This window comes from Cryptomeria japonica, chromosome 11, assembly GCF_030272615.1.
Source record: "Cryptomeria japonica chromosome 11, Sugi_1.0, whole genome shotgun sequence".
NCBI lineage: Eukaryota > Viridiplantae > Streptophyta > Pinopsida > Cupressales > Cupressaceae > Cryptomeria > Cryptomeria japonica.
In genome coordinates this window covers 59,631,820-59,652,952 of record NC_081415.1, presented here as the reverse complement: position 1 = coordinate 59,652,952, position 21,133 = coordinate 59,631,820, and the positions used below count along the sequence as shown (strand labels likewise).

Genomic DNA, 21,133 nt, shown 5'->3' with positions numbered 1-21,133 from the left:
AACTTGCCGATATAAATTTTAGTTTATGACTAAGGAAATAAAAAAAAAGAACATTTGTTAAACACAACAATTAAATGTTGTAGTTTTCTTATTTATAAAGTACAATCTGATAATTATTTGAGATAACAATCATACAGCAAGGAAGAGGATTGTTCTTAGACCCAAAGATACCCAATCTGTAACTTGAAGCTCCTCAGAGACGCTCCCATGCAATGTCAAATTTATCCATTTATATCCACACTTGAAGATCACAATGACATAAATATTTATTAAATAAACAAAAGCCAGTACAAGAGTTTGTCAATTACTTAATAAATTTATGGAGCCTTTCATTATAGCAACCCTCACAATAAAATCATGACAACTTCTACATCCAACAAATGAAGAGGGTTCTCCATTTGAATTCATTCTATGTCAACACTACCTATTGAAAGTACAGTTTAAATTGAAATGAAAGCATTCTTTGCACAATGCAAAAATTATAATCAACAAACTATACAAATGTTCATTTTGCAATCTTTTTAGCTCAATGAACACAAAGATAGTTGCAATGTGATCAAAACTACTTGATGTATAGATCACAATTGAAACCCTGTACATGCTTCTCATAAGTGCTAAGATGCTTCAACTAAACTTCCCAAGGTTTTCAAACAAGAGGAAACATCCATGAATCCTTGTTTCTAGTTTCAAATTCTCAACCTAGGGAATTTGTCAACAAACTGCAATTGCCAGCGTCCAATTCATGGTTATAAGCTTAATCTAGCATTCTAAAAGGATTAATTGTTGACATCAACCAAGAGGAGAAAAGACAAACAACGACGGAGAAAGGGATTACTTAAAACAAGGGCCCAAATGTTAAAAACATTAAAAATATGATCCATGAAAAGGCTACTAAATTCAGGAGGTTAAGATATTAAAAATAGTTAGGTTAGAAACCTATAACATTTTACAGATAAGTTTTAAAGGCCGCATTTCACAAACATAAATGGTTAAGTAAAAAAAGTCTATATATGATTGCTTGTAATGTCCCTATTTTTTGGAAGAATTAATTAATTGATTTAATTAGTTAAGTTGTCCAAACAATTATTATTTTTCATGGATAGCTTAATTAATTATTTTAATTAATAATATTAAGTTAATTATTTATAAAGTTATCAAATAAATTAAAAATTCAAAGATGACTTTATATTTAATTAATTTAATAAAGTGACTAATTATATATTATTTCATAAAGTTACTTCTAGAAGATTCTGGATGGTGGAGAGAAAAGGTATTTAAGGAGATCAAGTTGAAGCTTCAAGGAGATATGGATTTTGGATTTGATGAACTGTCTGAGGCTTTGCATTAGTTGAATCTTTGAGGACGCATACCTTTAATAGATTGATAGGAGGGCTGGACGAAATACCAGTTCTTCTTCTTGGGAGTGGATTTGTGATGGAGTCTACATCAGCACCAAATTTGTGAAGTCTTCTTTCGAAGACAAATTTGCAGAAAGAAGATATTCTTTGGATGAGGTATTTTATGCCTTTATATGAAGTGGAGAAATAAGATTAGACTGTTCTGATTATTATTCCAGTTGAGTTGTGCCTTTATGAATATCGTTGATATGAATATAACTGGCCAATTCAAATAAAATTATTAAGTATAAGTATTATGTCTACCGTAATTTTCTGTGGGTTCGATTCTTATTGGAGATTTTCAGCTCATCAACAATTGGCATATATATGCACCGGTTTCATTGAGGGTCTCAAGGCGATTCTTCCTAGCCGCAATTTGAAGGTGAATTGCAGGAGTTAATTCAGTCTGAAGCAAATCGAAATCTCACCCCTCCTTTCCACGATTTTGCTCCTATCTTCTTGTTTGAGCATCGAACCTAATGATTGGTGATAGCACTGTGAATAGATACAGACAGCGATCTTATTTAGGGTGAGAGAGGAGACCTTTGAGCTGACAATTAATCATTATCAGACTCTGCATCTGCAGCAGGTTCGTTTTTGCTAAGTTCAACTTTGGGCTTAATGAAGACATTTTGGAATATTCGGATCCTCTCAATTCATTGCTGATTGAAGAAGATACCATTCTCTGTTTTCTGAGTTTTGATCTCAGACTTTATCAGACTTCGTACCAGCTGAAGCACACCCCCGATTCTATTCACAAGGGCCTATTTGGTGCCTAAGAAAGCACGTGGAGTTGCCATAATTATTTTAAGGTCTAAATCATAGCAGTGCAGGGACGTCAGGAGGCTTTGGGGTGTGTGAGCAGACATAGAGGCTGCAGTCACTGTCTGAGAATTCTTTCATAACAGGGGCGAATTTTAAGAGAACTCGTTTTTGGCTTCAGTGGGATCACGACTTACAGATATTGCTTGCCTCTTCACAACAGCATTGGGCAATCTTCTAGACAGGTTCATATTGTGAACTGTAGTTGATTACATTGCCAAAATGTTGCTGCTATAGGTGGTCATATATTGTCGGGTATGCATATATTTGTAAATCCAAGTAGTTTGGTAGCTTGTAATTTGAATACATTCAATAAAGTGTTCAGATTTGGCGTTTGATGTTTGATGTAATTTCCAGCAAATGAGATGCATAACAGTTGTTTGACAAAATGTCATTAGCTGTAATGATGATTAGCACTTGCTCTTGATATGTATTTTCTTCATGCGCCTAGCAAATTTACCTTTCAATTGAAGTCTTTGCATCTATATGTTCAAATCCATGAAACAAACCACAAGCAACCTCTAGGAAGCAATCAGATTTTTATAACAGCAGGTCTAAGGGTTGTAGGACAACTGTTCGACAATATCCCTTGTGTCATATGAACATGTCTTTCAGCATAACACGAACTGTCCAGACTGCATAACACGCAGGTTATTCAGACAGAAAATTAAAACAGCAGTTAGACAGTCAACAGATTGCCGATATTCCTTGCATATTTAGTCCTATATGAGCAGGGGATATTACATTGTTTTATCCTTCCCATACAAAGGTATAAGAAGGATAATCAAAAAGAAAGAAAACTAAAATCTTAATAGAAATTTACATAGATGTTACATATTTATTGTGTGTGTACATGGTATAAATGCTCAATAGTCATCATCAAGAAGTATAGATAATCAATAACATGCACAAATATTGTTGTTTGAACTCCATGAAATGTCTGTACCAATCTCTCATGTTTGTTACCACCTTCGAAGTTTTAGAGAGTAGAAAACAAAAACCATATCGTCGAAATTGAAATGTGATTTTATGAGTATTTAGCTCATCATTAACCATGATAGACCAAATTTGGAATGGCCCTTAATTGAGGCATTCAAGCACAGGGCTGGGTTGTTGAATAGAAAGATAAGCTGGTAACCAATCGAAAACTCCCAAAGAAAATATTGTTTCATAACCGACAACATGAACCTAAGATAAATGAGATAAGGCTCAAATAATGTAAACCGAGGACCACAAAATCAATGCTTAAAACGCAATGATATGCTAAATAATAATAACCAACTTGATATGAGAGAATAATTATGTTTTGATTTTTTTTTTGCTAGGTAATAATTGTGTTTTGATTACTATCCACATATTTATTGCATAATTTTGACATAAACAAGGTTAATTTTGAAAATTGCAACTTACAAGGAAATATTTAACAATCTCTATGAGATGATAAATCATGATAACAAGTGTCACTGTTGACAACTACAATGAAAATAACAATCAACCTTAAAAATGATTATACCACAACACTATTCACAACAATTATGATTGACCTTTCTAAAGAAACAAGCAAACATAACAATAAATTTGAAATAGTTTTGCCTATGTACGCATGAACACAAGAAGCATCCTAATTACCCGGAAATGATGATTGTTGAAACAATGACATTAGGTTCTAAAGTACTTTCAAGTACAGTAGAACATATAACTTTTGCACTAGATTTTGTGATATGACGAAACGCACATATGGCAGCTTGTATATCTTTTTTGTCCATGATATTTGCACTGGCAATTATACAAATAACTACATCCTTCATTGCCTGCAGAACAACAAAGAAGAGTAATCAATATGGAAGTAGTATCACACACAAGTGCAAGAGCTGTCAATGAAAACCCTACTATCGCAAGTCAAAAAAAATATTCCAAACCAAAATACTAGACCATATAGTTTAGGAATAGTTAATCATAGATGACTACACAAACAACCAATGCATTTGGCAAGAATAGAAACCTACAATACAAAGCAAAAAAATTTGTCTGCAAAGACTATTCCTAATTAAGCAACAAAAAATGTAATTCTTTGAAACCTACAATAATAAGACAAAGAACAACACATTTGCGATGCTTACATACAATCTTAGAAGTGACCAAAGAAATGTGAGGCTTTCGGATTTAAACTCTATCGCCAAAGATTGATACTGCAAAATAAATTTCAAAAAAGCTAGCATAAAAACGAATATTTGTTTTCACATGTTTGGTAATAATGATGTAACTAATATTTTGTATGGTATAATTTGGGTGTCATGAATACATTTAAAATTATAATTTTTTTAGAACTGTCATGCATTAATGCTATGACAAACATTTAAAGATAGTGTGACTGTAACACCCGACAAGCCAACAAATGTAAACTTGTAGGCCTACACACCACCAATATTGACCTCAATTGAAGTTGGCAATTTGCAATCCATGTAACATGGCAAAAATATTAGATGGACATCAACTAGGTCATAGTTGCAATAGGCAATCTATAAACACACCAACAAATAAGTGACCTAAATCATAAAAAGTAATCCTCCTCGACCTATAAAATTACAATAGTAAGGAAAAAGACAACACATAAAACTTGAATATACGACTAAAAAAGGTTTCTTTAAATTAGCAAAATTATGTTAACGTTCTATATAGAAAATCTAAAGGTTATATATACATCCTATCTCTATGATTACTTCCCTTTAAAAATTGTGCATTAGAGTTGGGACACCAATACAGGAGAGATGAATTTAATAGGATACTAGGATTCCAAACAACACTTCTAATGATTAATCTATGGGTATGAGCTAAATACCTAGATAGATAGATAGAGAGAGAGGTGCAAAGAGAAGGAGAGAGATATAGAGCAAAGATCGGAAAATCGCCTCGGACTCGCCAAACTCAGCGAGTCCGAGTACGAGACATGCCCCCCGAGTCTGGCGAGCTCGAACTCGGACTCGTCCAAGTCCAGAGGGCAAACTCGCCAGACTCGCCGAGTTGGCGAGTTTGGCATAAACTCGCCAAACTCAGCGAGTTGGCGAGTTTGGCATAAACTCGCCAAACTCAGCAAGTCCTGTGCTTGGGACTCGGCCAGCAGCAAGGCCAAAAAAAATGCATTTTTTCAAGCTTTTTTAAAATGAATAATCTCGTCTTTGTTCACTACAACCTCTGCCTGAGAATGAGAAAAATTAGGGTTACAACATGTTAGCCAATAGAAAAATAACACCTGATGCCTTTACTAAATAATAAATGCCTTCACTAATAAAAAAGGCGATGCCCCTTGACCCCATCTTGGGGGCGCTGCCCCCAAACCCTCATTGAAGAATATGGGGGGAAACTGCATCGATAGAAGTAGGGAAAATTTAACCTCCGAGTCTGACACTGATTGGATCGACCAAGTAGATATAGAGGCTGAGGCTATAGCCATGGCAAAGGAGGAGCAAAGACAAGAGATACTGATAGTGACACAGATATTCCTGATGTTGGTGAGCATGGCATGGTGTCACGGGGAGCAACTATGGCTGCCAAATCATCCAGGACCTACCTTAAACGCCTTCGTAGGGGGCCAGGGTGAGAGGGTGCACGCTCCTCTGAGCCATAGGGTTGTAGTTGTATTTACCTTTGGTATTTGTGTGGAACATTTGATGATGATCATATGATGACATGGATTTTTTATTCCATGAGTTTTGCAATATTGTATACATTTGACAATATTTATATATTTATGTTTGTTATTTCCTTCAGCTACAATTTGCGTTTATGCTAATGTGATTGATGTATACTTGTGTATGTAATCAAATGAGCCAAGTTTGATGATGTTATTGTGTCTTTAAGGTGTATTCAATAAAGGGTGCATGAAACAAGTTTTAAATCTATAAAAATCTCTAAATTTCTTGAGTTTTTCACTTTCCCGAGTCCAGCCGAGTCTGACTCCGAGTCTCGAGTCTCGAGTCCGAGTCCGATTCGGCCTTGCCGAGTCCGAGCCGAGTCCGAGTCCCGTTTCTTTGGGTATGACTATATCTTTAATACTTATAACGTACATCACTTACATAGCCACCATGGGGCACACACTTTTACTTTTCCTAAGGATGCCACAATCCAACTGTCATGTCCCCTTTTGCACATCCAAAGTTGAGTGAGCAGTATTGCAGCCAAGACTAGCAACTTTATAGTTTCTTTCAATTTTCAGTTGGGAATGTTTGTGTTTGGAATATGGAGGGTGTGTAATTAGTTGGTTACCTTTACAATTACTTCTAGCTGTGTGTTCCACATGGCTCTCTAAAGTCAACCACGCTACACATGGCAATATTGAGAAGTACAAAGCGAAGTTTATGGCAAGAGGGTTCTCCCAGAAAGAGGGGATGGACTATGTTGAGACTTTTAATCTAGTCACCAGATACACTTCAATGGGAACGTGTATGTTTTTAGCTTCAATGATGGGCTAGAAAATAAATCAAATGGATGTTAAGGCAGCTTTTTCTAATGGTCTCATTGTAGAAGAAGTGTATATAGAATAGGCTCAGAACTTTGAGGAAAACAGGAAGGAATCCCATGTTTGTAGCCTTACAAAAGCCTTGTATGGACTCAAATAGCCATCCAAGGCATGGTATTCAAGGATAGATGAATATCTCCTAAGTATGGGCTTTGACAAAAGTGAAGTACATTCTAATATTTATTGCATGGTTGTTGGGATTGATCTTATTTTGATATTGTATGTAAATGATTTGTTCATTACAAGTGCAACACAGCTCATTACAAGGTGCAAAGCACATTTATCTACTGATTTTTAGATGACATCAACCTAATGCATTACTTTTTAGGGTTAGAGGTTCCCCAAAGACCATGAGAGATTTTCCCTGGGCAGGGTACATATGAAATTGAGATCCTGAAGCAATCTTGGATGGAGGATTGCAAACCTATGGCCACACCTACGATCACTAATTTGAAGTGCATAACATCTTCAGAATCAAGGGTGATCCATTGCATGTTGTATAGGGCGGACATAGGTTCCTTGACAGATTTGGTTAAGACTAGGCCAGCTATCTGTTTTGTAGTGAAAACCTTTAGTCAATACATGGTGAAGCCAAGACAGGAGCATTGGGTAGCAACAAAACATTATAGAATTGGTAACATCGGAATTCGAACTTTGACATGTTCAAGCTGGATCATTTAAAAGACTTATAAATTATAAGCAAATAGAGCATGGAATTCATCATATATTAAGTACTCATATTAAATACAAGGATTAGACACCTTGACAAACAAAAATAAAGAGAAATAGAATTCATAATCTCGTGAATAAACAAACATGGGATTCGCTGTCAAAAAATTTAATATAAAAATAAGCATCTAATACCGCAGAACAAATTTAGAAAAGAGATTAAACTTATACCTGAACCAGACCACCACTAAGAAATGGGCAGTCAAAAGCAGCTCGTTCAACTGAAGCTTTGACACTATAACCAGCTCCAAACCCAACTACAGCCTTGCCAGAGTGTTGCAAAATCTGCAAATATTGAAACATATAGAATGTCAAGAAAGAATCCTTGAAAGTGATAAAATTTGAGCTTCTGTTTCTAAAATAACTTCAGCTAAGGTATACGGGCATAAATTGGTGTTTCAATTTCTCCTCTTAAATGACAATTTAGGACATACATTGTCATCCTAATTACCTAACTAATCTGTATTAACACAATTAACAACGCTACCAATCCCATGACTAAATGTGAGAGTCAATACAAATAGCACAAAACATCTCTTTGAAGTTTGAACAGAAGCATGTCAATGATCAACTTCAAAATATATACTTTCATTATAGGGAGAACCTTTATATGTACTGTCACACTGATTGTGTACCCAAAACACGACTAAACATTTGATAGTCCTAGCTTGAAGGTGTTTAACTTAAGAGCCAAGAAAAACAACATATGAAACATTGAACAGAATCATAACAAAGATGAACACAGAAAATTAAGCCTTCATTTTTGAGAACCTGTGAAGATTTAATTTTATATCAAATAAAAATAGACCCCCAGCATACATCATCACCTAGAAATTATGATACAATGATTTGTGACCATTCAAGGACTGTGATTTAGAAGGGGTCTTACATTCAACACATCTGAAGTGCCGATCACTTTGCTTTTATCTGGTATGACATGAAGGGTTTTAATGGAACTATCCTGCAAATCAAGTGGAATCAAAATTACTACTGAAATATCAAAATACAACATTGAGACCCCTAAATTACTAATTGTTTATATTTATAGCAAGGTAACTCACAGATAAAAGAGCAGAGACAGACATAATGGCCAGCAAGACAGCATTATTCGCCATCCTTAATGCTTCTGTCAGAGTAACTGTTTCCCTTTTGAGTAAAGCATCGCTGTCCACCACTAGATGTAAGTGATTGTAATCAGTCAGCCACAACACATGATGAATTTCATCCATAGACAATAGTAATTTTTTTGTAGTGCTTCAAATGTACCAGCTTTCTCTGTTAGACACGCAATGCTACCTTATCATATAAAAAGAAAAATGAACTGAAAATACTATGCATAATCCATAGCTAGAGCCTACTATGCAGTAAATGCATAAAAGGGCCATCAGCTCTTTGTAAGAGTGATTCCTGTGTATAAAATAATGAATAGCACCATCAGGCACCAAAAGAACAAATAGGAGATTAATTTCTCAAAAACCACAGATTGGAACAGAAAAGCACAAGAGGGAATGCAAAAGATTTTTCATCTTCCTCAAATGAATGCTATGTAGGTCTCCATGCCTCTAAAGGATGCCAAAATTGTAGGCAGAACACAACTACAATGCTCATCAAGAAGTTATAATGTACAGTATTTGAAAGCCAACTAAAATTGCATTACTACTAACATTGGCCTAAATTTAGGTTAACAGACAGTCTTCTCATATCTTGGTCGGCTCTCTCAGCATGGCCATTTATGTTCCAATACTCATTATCACTCCCCACTTCTCATTAAGACAGGAATGTTACTGTTAGCTTCTAGATTCAAAAGGGAGTTCTTCACTATTGCCATAACAGTATCTTAGCCTAATCTGGAAATTTCAATGGACCAGGAAAAGTTAGATTAGTTTTTATGACCTAGTCATACAGCATGGTTTTAATGTTTATATTACAGATTCACAGTATGGCATTTCTCGCAGTGCAAGTATAGAAAAGTAGCTTTATGCTTATCCTAGGACAAGTACAGGAGATGAACTTTATGACAACATGCATGATTTTGCTCTTTCTTCATTAACATTTTTGTCAAATAGATTTACAGATGCAACATTTTGTGCCCCTACCAAACTTACAGCTAAGCCCTTTTCTGTATGTCTGTTGAAGGGTTGCATATAGAAGCCATTTGTTAGGGATTCACCCAGATCTATTTTGTCACTTGCTCCATGCTAACAAATGGTTGCCATGCTTGATATTGTTTTGTTTGTTGGTCATGTTACAAATGAAAGAAAAGAATGATGAAAGGTAGATCACAAGCTTGGTGGAAGGCATTTTAGCTATGCGAGAGGGATAAGACAGATGCATGAAACAAGCACCTAGGTCTGCAATCTACCTTAATGGCATAAATGTCAAAGAAAAGCACCTAGTACCCTTAGGTGACGTGTCTGACTGATCGTAGCACCCACAGTTGAAAAACTCAAACTCGTCAAAAACTCAACAAGGCCAGAAAATGCATGTCGGAAACAACTCAGAAAAAACTTGGGAAAAACTCAAAACAAATCTTGGCAAAACACTCAGCAACTTAAAAATTGCTTAAATTTCATTAGAAATGCTTTTTTTTTTTTGCAAAATTCAATGAGGAGATGCATCCAATGTAATGTCACCATTTTTGGAGAGGAATTAATTAATTAATTTAATTAGTTAAGTTGTCCAAATTATTATTATTTTTCATGGATAGCTTAATTAATTATTTTAATTAATAGTATTAAGTTAATTATTTATAAAGTTATCAAATAAATTAAAATTAAAAGATGACTTTATATTTATCTTTTAATTTTAATTAATTTAATAAAGTGACTTAATTAAAAATTATATCATAAAGTCACTTAAGTGAAATAATATTATTTCTAGCAGCTTCTAGAGATGGGCTGAAAAAGTATAAAGAGAGATCTAGTTGAGCTTCAAGGCAGCTTGGGATTGGATTTTAATATTGATTGAGTTTTGTAGAGCCAAGGGGTTTCTGCAGAAAATTGTCTTTGGGAACGAAAACTCCCATTAATAGCATAACTGAGGGAGTGATAGATCTCTCCAGGGGTTGCATTGAGGAGGTGATACTTCAATCATCTCATTTGAGCTTACTGAGTTTTTACAGCAGCATTCATAGAGTATGCATGGGAAGAATGCTTCAGATTAGGGTGCATTTGATGTGTTTGAATCTGCACTTCATTGAGGAGATAAGCGATCCATTTGGGAGCATTTTCAAGGTGTTTGAAGGCATATCTTGAAGACATTATCAGATCTGCAAAGGGGGCAATCAGACCCAGTAATCCCCACATTTATACTCATTACTTATTACTGATTGCCTAGAATTTTATGGGCACTTGTTCCAACAAATCGGCTGACCCTGGCAAACATTTCCATCATTCATTGGAGGAGTAGAAGGTCTACATTTATTTATTACTACACCTGCAACTTAGGGTATTGGGCGGCCAGCTTCTAGTGGAACGAATTCATAAGTGGAGCCTTCAAAAATTGTGATGACATTCCCTACATGTTAGCTGGACTTCAACCTTCCTTTGGCAACATCAAATCGGTCAGAAATCAGAGCATCAGTTACAGCTGTTATAAGCTGATTACAGTCTGAAGCAATCTGAAGCAGGGGTGATTCTGAGAATTATCCGATTTGGAACCTTGAGGGCTGCAAAATCAAGGATCTTGCTTGCTTCTTCAAACACTAGTTGGGGCGATTCTAATCAGGTTCTTTTGGCATTACTATTTCCTTGTAATTTCAGTTGTGCGCAGACCTCCATGGCTGCCATGTGTCTTCATGATTACTGAGTATTGAATGATTGGTTGCTAGATATTTGGACAAATGTTTGACCTTTCTAATGAATCTCTTGTCCCATGAATAAAAGGAGTAATAAGGTGCAGCACATTTGTACTTTGTCTCAAGGTTTCATGCCAACTGTTTGTTTGAATTACAGTCAGCTGTGGGTGTGTGATTCTTGCACTTAATTTCATATTATTGCATTGGTAAACACAAAAACAACCCGCACCATCATCCTAGAGGCTTATAGTGTTGGTTAGTAGTCATCCTTTGACTATTCTTTATGGTTTATGCTTCCAAACACAAGTCTGAAAACTTTGCAACAGTCAAAACAGCATAACACGCAGGTTATACTGCAGTCTAGAAACCGCATAACACGAAGGTTATACAGACTAGGAGTTAGAACAGCAGGTTGTCAACCAATTGTTTGATAATATTCCTTGCATTTTCAGTCCTATATAAGCAGGGCATATTTCATCCAAAGAGTCAAATTAATGAATACATAAAAGAAAAAAGCTGAGTCTAGTTATATTTGATTAATTTAAATGCAAATTGGGTACAAAATAGCATCCTCATGTGGAACGTTGATGTTTGATAGTCTGAAACAAAATGAAAAATAGCAAATTGTCTCTATAAAACTAAAAGTAAACACTACATCAAAACATTTTACATCTTCCTCTTCCCAATTCTAGTAAAAACTAAGGGAGAGGTATCTCTAGTCCTAGGAGTCCGTTGCGGCTCTAGACTTCTCATCTCTACTTCTTCTTCAAGGGCAATGAGGTGGAGATTTCATCTTCTTACACATATCTGGGGGTCAAATTCTCTGGCCCTCAGTTCAGCATGAGACCTGCCCTCCAACCGCAAAATAACAAGGGCTATGGTTCTCTGGCCCTTCTTAAGAGAGTGCTTTCAGCACCACTTCCAGGACACCATGTCCAAAATGACCCTCATGGACACTCTTATCAGACCTACAGATCTCTGCGATTTTATTGTTTGGGAGCCTTCCCTATTGGAGCCCGATTGGGCCTCTATGGAGCGGGTTTAGATTCTTCTTCTCTAGCGCATCATCAAGTTCAAGTAGTGCATTCCTCATAGTATCATCCTTGCAAAGTTTGGGGCTCACCCCTTCAGGCTTGAGGTCATCTGTGATCTGATTTGGTTTTTGCATCGCCTTCGTAGTTTTGTTGATTCTTGCGAGGGGAGACACAGAAACCCTTACCTTGCCTACTGCTCCTCGGAGTCTATCGCATCCGTCTCTTTTGGTCAGGCACGTGGGTGGTTCGCTGAAGCCTCAGTCCTTCTTGGGTCAATTGGGATTGTGATGGATTATCTCCACACCTTCCAGTACTCTCTTGACGCCCCTCCCCATCTCCTCCCTCCCCAAACAAGAGTTGAACAGGTGCATCGGTACAAACATTTACAGGCAGCACATCCACACTACTTTGGTCAACCCTCATAGGGGCCTTCGCCCCAAGATGGCTTTCTATGCGGACCACTTCCTTGAGATGAAGGATGGGCTCATTGTCTGCCCTTCTTACTTATCCCACCATTGGTCCCATTCCCTCAAGATCCCCCTCGATTCCTTTCAAGTGGGTTCTCACAAGCTCTGCATTGAGACTAATCACGAGCTTGACAAAAAGGACAGGATCTGCTAGTTATGAAGCATTGGAGAGACCGCGTCGGAGGAGCACTTCATATTCCGTTGCCTTATCTATTACGAGATCCGTGGGAGATTCTACTGCCTTTTCAAAGACACTCAGAACCTCTCTACCTTTTTCAAATTCGCAGATCCCCTTGCCCTTTATCTTCAGGAGGCCACCAGGTTTCGAGACAGCTCTCTTCAGCGTCAGCCTCCTACACGCTCACACTCTTGTCAACTTATCATCTCCTTCTTCACTGGGCTCCCTTCGGCTCGTGGTACCAAACGGCAATTTGGCCCCCCTTCCAGTCATTCTAGATCTATGAAGCCCCCCCCCCCCCCCGAGGGACTCTTTTCAGCATCAGCCTTCCTCTTCCAAGGCCTCTTAGAGGCGACCCAAAGCTCTCGCTCATTCCACTACTTACCCTTCTATTTGGGGATTCTTCTCGGCGGCTCAGTTTTCTTAGGGGGGTTGGGGTCTCCCTATTGGATCGCTCCCCCCCCTTTTTCTGGTTTTGTGGTTCTTTTTGTTTCTCACTACTTCGGCTTTGTTTTTCTTTGGGTACCATTTGGTGGCCTTGCTGTGTGTTGGGCCCTCGTGTTCGTTTCGACAATCCCTTTGACCCCCTTTTGTCGTCATTTGTTGGACATTAATAAATTTATCTTATCTACCACCTCGCTCGACCTGACAAACATATTAAAGTAATTATGTAATGTCTCTATAATGATCATTTGGATAGTTAGTTCAAGATATTTCCTTTTCGTAATTTGTTCTTATTTAGAATGTTTCTTTTCGGCCTTTCGTTTCTGTTTTAGAAAATTTGCTTGTAATTGCTTATTTTAAGGAGCCTTTGTCTCCTTTGTTAATACAACATCAAATTATCATTTATGGTATAAAAGCTTAGGTTTTTTTTTGGCAAATTTTTTTACAATTTGTGGGTTTTTTTATTTTTTCCACAAAAAATCATGGAAGGGTTTTTTGCTTTATTTTTTCCACAAAAATCAAGGAATTTTATTTCTCTTCGCTACTTGTGATGGCCGCAAATAAAGTTTTTAAATAGACTAGGGGGTTTTGTACGATTTTCTCCTCAAAAATTCTAGATGGATTTTCTGATTTTTCTCCACAAAAAAATCATGGAGGGTTTTGCATGATTTTCTCTTCAAAAATTGTGGTTTCTCTATTTGTTTTTTACACGATTTTTTCACTCAAAAACCATGGGTTCTTTCTCTACTAGAGGGTTTTTTTATTTTTTCCACAAAATCATTAAGGGTGTTGCTTTTTTTTTTTCAAAAAAACTCATGGTGGTTTTTTTGTTTGTTTTTTGCATGATTTTTTCATACAAAAATCGTGGGTGTTCCTATTGCCGCGTGATGTCTAATGTTTTGCCACGCAAAAATTTTCATGGGTTTTCTAACTTTTTCCACAAAAAATCATGGTAGGGTTTTGTATGATTCTTTCTAAAATATCAAGGAGGGTTTTGCATGATTTTTTCATAAAATTGTGATCTTGGGGTTTTACATTTTTTGTTGAGGGATTTTGAGCCAAGTTACCAAGCTATCTTCCACCTTTTCCAAGTTCTGTTTGAAAGTGTCAAAAACCTGGTTCAATTGTTCCTCAATGGTCTTCAATTTGACCATCATTTGGAAAACCTCCTTCAAGAATTGTGCACACAAATCATGAAGCTGATCTACCCAAGATTCCAATGTTTGTACCTTTTGAGCAGCTCTCTCAACTCCCTGAATTGATTCTTGTGAACCAGAAGAACTTGAAGGATTACTCCCTTCACCAGCAGGTTTTGTGATTTTATGAACAGCTGCAACAAGTTGCCTATTCTCCTCTTCTAGCTTGTCTTTCTTCGCTAAAAGCTCATCATACCGATGTACTAGTGAAGCTACGGATTGCTGGGCATCATGCTTGACCATTTCATGCGTTTGCTTACCCAGTTCTACCCTTGTGACCCTATAATCATCAGCTTGCATTTCTTCGTGTGGCTCATCTACAAGGGGCTCAACAATTTCTACCATTTTCATCTTGTTGTTGTCAACTGTTACCCTTGAGATCGTCTTGGCTCTTTTAGCAACCTTGGGCCTGGATTGCTTAAGCTACTGATAACTAAAGACATCAGAAGAAATTTCCTGCTTCTTCCTCTTGGGAGTGAAAGAATTAAGCCATAAAGGTAAAGCCATTAGTACTCCTTCAGTAGCAGCTGAAAGCAAAGGAGAAGCAGTTTATGTTTGAACAACCATGGTCATCCTAGGGAAAGTATCTGTCTGGATGGCAACCATGGTTTGTTCGGTAACCAAAGGGCATGAAGATTGTTTCATAAACTCCTCAAAGCTGGAAGTAGAGGTATCAATCTCTGACAAATGAATACATGTAGGAGTATCCTCGAAGATTTCCAGCAAACTCTCTTGTTGATGATCAAGAGGTAACTCAACTACTGAAATGGGAACGGCATTCTGAGGGGAGTCATCTGCTATTGTGTCAGGAGGAGATAGAGATAGCTCCATGGGAACTGAGGAGGGAATCTCATGAGATGACTCCGAAGCTAGTGACTTAGGACTAGGAGCATCATCTGATTGTTGTCCTTCTTCTAGATCATCAGGATCAATCACATGAATGTGAAGTCGGGATTATTCCTTCCCATGAACTGTCGCCTCCTCAGGAAGAAGCACCATTGCCCAACTAACCCGCAACTTGATCCTTGTGCTCGAAGATGATGCACCTTCCTTGTTATCTATCTAAATCTCAAACTTACGCCAGAGGGGTCCTGTAGAATCATCTTCTTTTCCAACCTTGATCTTGATGAGCCTAACGCCATTACCTTTGAGCCAAGTGTTGGTGTTAGCTAAGATGCGCTGAAATCTCTCAAGAATGGAAGTACATTCTTTGTGTGACCACTGGATTAAATGAAGTGGGGCTTCATCAACTCTTCGTGAGACGTACTCTGGATCAAGTACATTCCCATCATCAATCATCCCTTGTGGAATGTCCACCAAGTTCAAATCAATCACTTGCTCAAGGGTGAGCTTGCAGTAATCCATCTTAAGAACCTCCTTTTTTGTACGGAGATCCACCCAGATATCTTCTATGCGATGCACATGTATGAAGGACTTTTTGATTCTCTCCTTCATACCTCGGTAGTCAAAATTTGCCCTTCACTTAAACCTTTTGAGTTTTATCTCCTGCATATCGGTTTCCATAGCTTTGGCTTTGGTGGATGTGATGAGGGAGTACAAGCTAATCTTTAATGGGTTAGTTGTAGAAATCCCCATTCCAAGCTTATTCTTGACAAATTGATGTGCATGAACCGCCATGATCTGTCTTCCCAGCTCCATAAGAATAATCTTATCAGTTGAGTATCTAGGAAGCCTGCATGGCTGCCCATTGTAACATCCAACTCTCATGTAAGTGAATGTCGGGAATTGAAGGAACAAGCAGCCATATTCACTCACTCTTTCCCATGCCTCATCTGATACTCTTCCATTCTTTAGAGTCTTGTCAAACTAACACATGAAATAACCAAAGAATGCATCTTGAACCCTCCTGAAATGTAATTTGTTGGGTCTCAAAGGCAGTTGATCATAGTACTCCCATACAGGTATAAGCGAGCGATCACCCTTGGTAGAAAGACCAGAAAAATGTCTAAGTGATGCTCCTAGATACACCAAGTATGAGTTCATATAGAATATCATGGTAGTAGGGACTGTTGCAAGTTGTTCACACAAAGCATCACTGATAATCTCTCCCCATGAAATGTGATGGGACTGCCTTATGAACATGATAAACTGATACATCCAAGGGCCGAAAACATTAGAATGTTCTAAACCCAACATCCTACTAAGGAGAGTAATGATGTCTCCAATTTCCCACTTGAAGTCAGAATGATACAACTTCGCACACCTTGTGAAAGCGGCTCGTGGCTCATGGAGCCACCTGTTAATGTGGCGTTTGCAAATCCTTCTCTCTCTTGACATGGTATTCAACTACACTATCTTTGGAAATCTCCATATGCACAGGTGTTGATGGTATTCTGAAGACTTTCTCAATAGTATCCACATCGAGGCAGATTATTGCCTCCCCATCATCATTTCTAATGGTTCTTGTCTCCTTGTCAAAATGGTGAGCGCAAGCAAGAACAAATTCAGGTTCTAGGGCAGCCACCGGAAAGGAAGATGCATGATGAATGTGGTTGTCCAACAACCGCTGCATATTACTATCCTATGGATCCTCCACCCTTTTGATGAATTCTGACATGTCCACATGCCCAATTTCCGTATCCTTGATATGATCCAAAGGAGAGGAAACTTGTGAAGGGGAGACCTCATTCTGGTATTTGTCAAGTTTGTATTTCATCTTCTTTGGAACAAATGATGATGGTAAATCTGACATTGAAGAACAATCTGGCACGCTGCGATGAAGACTTAAAAGTGTCAAAGCAACATCAAGAACAGCTGCAACTAACAACTTTCCTTCTTCAAATGGGAAAAACTCTAACCCTTGCACTTCACAACTTTGTGAGAGGAAGATGGGAAATAAATGGGATGCTCAAAACTTGGCTTTTGACCAATTTTGGATCTTGGGGAATGTTTGTTGTCGGGTAATTACGTGTGTTAATTTGTGTGTTAAAGGTCGCCAGTTAACTGACAGTTGCCGGCAGTTGGCACCAGGTAACCGTGCCGACACCTATATAGTCGTCCTCGTTTCCAGTTTGTAGTACGATAGTACAGGCTTGATGTTATCTGATGTACTGGCACATGTTATCAATGAGAATGCAGTATTGAGTTCATCTATTTGTCTGCATCTGTGTATATTGTCATATTCTGGTTATCTGCAATGCACTAAACACACACTCACACCCGTAGGGAAAACATCTAGCGTTGTTACCTAAATTAATCTGCAGCATAGGAATATACTACATGGCACGTGGATAATGGGATAACCATTGCCCGAAGGGACAAGCAATAACCCTGATGAAGAGCCTAAAGAACTGTTCGAGGGAGAACTAGCACTTACGAAAGATTTCTCCTGCATCCTCCACGCGGCGATCGAAACACACATACGAAGAGAAGCCACCACCGAGGATGTTCAAGAGGATGTTGTATGGAGTACGCTTGGTGTAAGCCCGACGGTAAATCGTTTGATGAGCAACTTGCCCAACCTTCTGGCACAAGCATTTTTGGCTCTTCAAAATTGTAGGGAAGACACCTATCGAGAGAACCGACGACAGCAAATCCTACAGGAGTTTTACGAGCGCCAAGAAGAGAAGCGCGATGGAACCAAGCAAGGGGTAAATAATCCCTAAACTGTGTACAGGCGAAGGAGAATAAACAAGAATACCCCCATTATAAGGAGTATGTCAGTGACATACATTGTATACGAGGGATGAATTAATAAAACTGTTCTTTTTAATATGTCTTGTTCTATTTCATAAGGAGAATTTAGAATTAATGCCCAATCTGCTAAATAAGGACAAAAACAAAAAGGAATACGTAGGGGACTCTGAAGCCGCCCAACGAGCATTAATACTCGAGCAACAAGCAGAACGAAGAAGAAGATTCAAGAGGATTGCCGAGGAAGGAAGTGACGGAAATGGCAGCAATGGCTCTGGCGAGGGCCAAGATTTGGTGCTAATCGAAACCACCAGGAAACGGTTGGAGGATTTGTTCCTCACATTGGAGGAGATCGGTGACGAGAGTGTGGTCGATCCGTACACACCATTTACGGGAAACCAAACGAGAAGGGAGAAGGGGACCGAAACCGAGAACAGAGAGGTCGGGGATACCGGTGTGGCCGAAGGTGTCAGAGGGACATAGGGGCATGGTACGAGAAGCAATCTGTTTGGCTCGGGGGCATCCAATCCTAAAAGTCAAAGTCACGTAGTAGGAACTGTTGTCATTTTATGACACCCTTGGTCCATCAGTGAGAACCGATCGAAGATATGTTCCATGGACCAACGCTGCCCAGTTGATCAAGGAGAAAAGCAATGAAATCATGGTTTGAAGCGTTGTCTTGTCGAAAGTTCCTTGGCCCTCTCTTTCTTTAGCTTGAAACTTCGGAACCCTGAGGTTCCGAGTTTCTTTGCCTTAGCTTCTTTCTTTCCTGCTCCGAAACTCCAAGTCTCCGAAGTTCCCTTCCTTCCCTTAGCTATTCTTCTGTCTTCTACCCCGGAACTCTGAAACCCCCAGGTTCCGAAGTTCCTTGTCCAACTACGGAACCCCTAGGTTCCGAAGTTCCTTGTCCAACTATGAAGACCCCGGTCCCCGAAGTTCCCCAACTACGGAGACCCTGGTCTCCGAAGTTCCCCAAGTCCCCGGAACTCCACAACCCCCAGGTTCCGAAGTTCCTTGTCCAACTACGGAGACCCCGGTCTCCGAAGTTCCCCAACTACGGAGACCCCGGTCCCCGAAGTTCCCCAACTACAGAAACCCCGGTCCCCGAAGTTCCCCAAGTCCCCGGAACCCCCAAGTTCCGAAGTTTTTTAGTCTTCTACCCCAGAACTCCGGAACCCCCAGGTTCCGAAGTTCCTTCTCTAACTATGGAGACCCCGGTCTCCGAAGTTTTCCAAACTAATTCCGACTTGCAACACTTCCAGATGGCGTGATCAACACTCAAGGCTTTAAATGCTCCGACAATTTGGTGACTTATGCACTTTTTTTTGTGGAGCCACAGGGGTGCATTTAATGTTTTTGGTAGGATTTCCATCAAGGGAGGTACGGGGCCATGCTTGGTGACTTATGTCATGCCTGACTTTGGAAGGTCAGTCAATCCACCTTCTCAGGATTGCTCTTTGTGGGTATGGCTAGCTTGCTTGCATGTACAAGTCAAGTGCATGCACTTCCCTGCACTTCCAGACTAACATACAGGGGTCATGATCACCATTGTAACCCATTTTTTCTATATAAGGCTGTTAAGCCTCATTGTAAGAGGTTCTCTCCCTGCTGCCTTGAGCTTTCTTATGCTCTTCTCTTCTCTTGAAGACTTGTAATTTTTGCATTTCTGCAATTGTAAGACTGGCGTTTGGCCTTATGATTAATTGAAGAACACTATTCTTGCCTTCTTTCGACCTATTTATGTTGTGTATGTTTTCTTACCTTCATCATATGTGCATGTTGTGGCTCTTTCTCTTCGTATATGCTGTGTTAACTGGTTTTCTGTGTGTGACTTGTCGGAATCCTTCTCCCCTCTTGGCATTCAGTGGATTCTAACCTTCATCTATGCATTGGGGTTACTCATACAACTGAAAGTTGTGCATCTTCGGGGTGTCATTTGGGTAGGGAGAGGAACTATCTCTTCTTGGCGCATCACCTCCCTTGTTTCAAGCAATTTCTCTCTTCTCTTTTCCTCTGCAAGTTGTTTGGGTAGGCTTAGGAGTTAGTTTTAAAGTGTTGAGCTGGATCAACACCTGCACCTGGATAGAGAAGGAAGTCGGCCTTCTCCGGAGATTCAACCCCCTTGCGCAAGGTCCCACACTTCGGGGTTGTTTCCATGTTTCACAAGGTTGCTGAATTGATAGCTCAACAAGGGTGCAAGCTTTTGTGATAACAGGAACCAACACACCAGTTTCTGGAGGACCAATCTCTGGAGGGTCAGGTTCGGGAGGCACACGCATAGTGCAACCAAGAAGTGTGATGGCAAACAAACAGAAATTGCCAAAGTTCACAGGGGGACGGAAAGGAAGACCCCGTACGGCATTGTCGTACATGTGAGACCATCTGCTCTGCCAATGAGGTGGTGGACCAGGCGGAGTGGGTGCTGCAATTTCCAGCCACACTGAGGTGAGTAGCCATTGATTGGTACTCTGACATAGATAAACAAAAGGTGACTACATGGGCTAACTTACAAAAAGAATTTCAAGTAGAGTTTCGGCTACTACGAGACGATAATGAAATTGTGGCCGAAATCTACAGTACAAAACAAGGCAAAAAGGAAATGGGCTGAAGAAGAGATGGTTTGTGGAAGGATTGAGGCCTTCCCTTCGGAAAAAAATGAAGATTGTACCACCCACATCATACAGCGATGCGTACATCAGGGCGATGGACATGGAGAGTGAACATAAAACATCTAAAAAGAAGAAGGACAAATCCTCGTCCAACGAAGACGACTCCTTGGAAGAAAGCAGCAGCGGCGAGGAATCCAGCAAGAAGGTCCAGGCTCTCCAGAAAGACATGGAGCGAATGATGAAAGAGTTTAAAACAATGAAGGGGAGCACGAGCAAAACCGAGGAAGGCGA

General features: G+C 39.1%; 1 protein-coding gene across 5 annotated transcripts in view; it reads right to left on the bottom strand.

Moving 5' to 3' along the window:
• The window catches only part of LOC131051352 (protein ACCUMULATION AND REPLICATION OF CHLOROPLASTS 3, chloroplastic), a 190,711-nt gene that overhangs the window by 101,672 nt on the left and 67,906 nt on the right, over positions 1-21,133 (bottom strand). For all 5 annotated transcript variants that reach the window (XM_057985827.2, XM_057985829.2, XM_057985830.2 and 2 more), the window contains 4 exons: positions 8,526-8,638; positions 8,354-8,425; positions 7,636-7,749; positions 3,849-4,030 (listed from right to left, as the gene is read on the bottom strand). In XM_057985827.2, the coding sequence (XP_057841810.2) occupies positions 3,849-4,030; positions 7,636-7,749; positions 8,354-8,425; positions 8,526-8,638 (481 nt within the window). The remainder of the gene's footprint in view (positions 1-3,848; positions 4,031-7,635; positions 7,750-8,353; positions 8,426-8,525; positions 8,639-21,133) is intronic.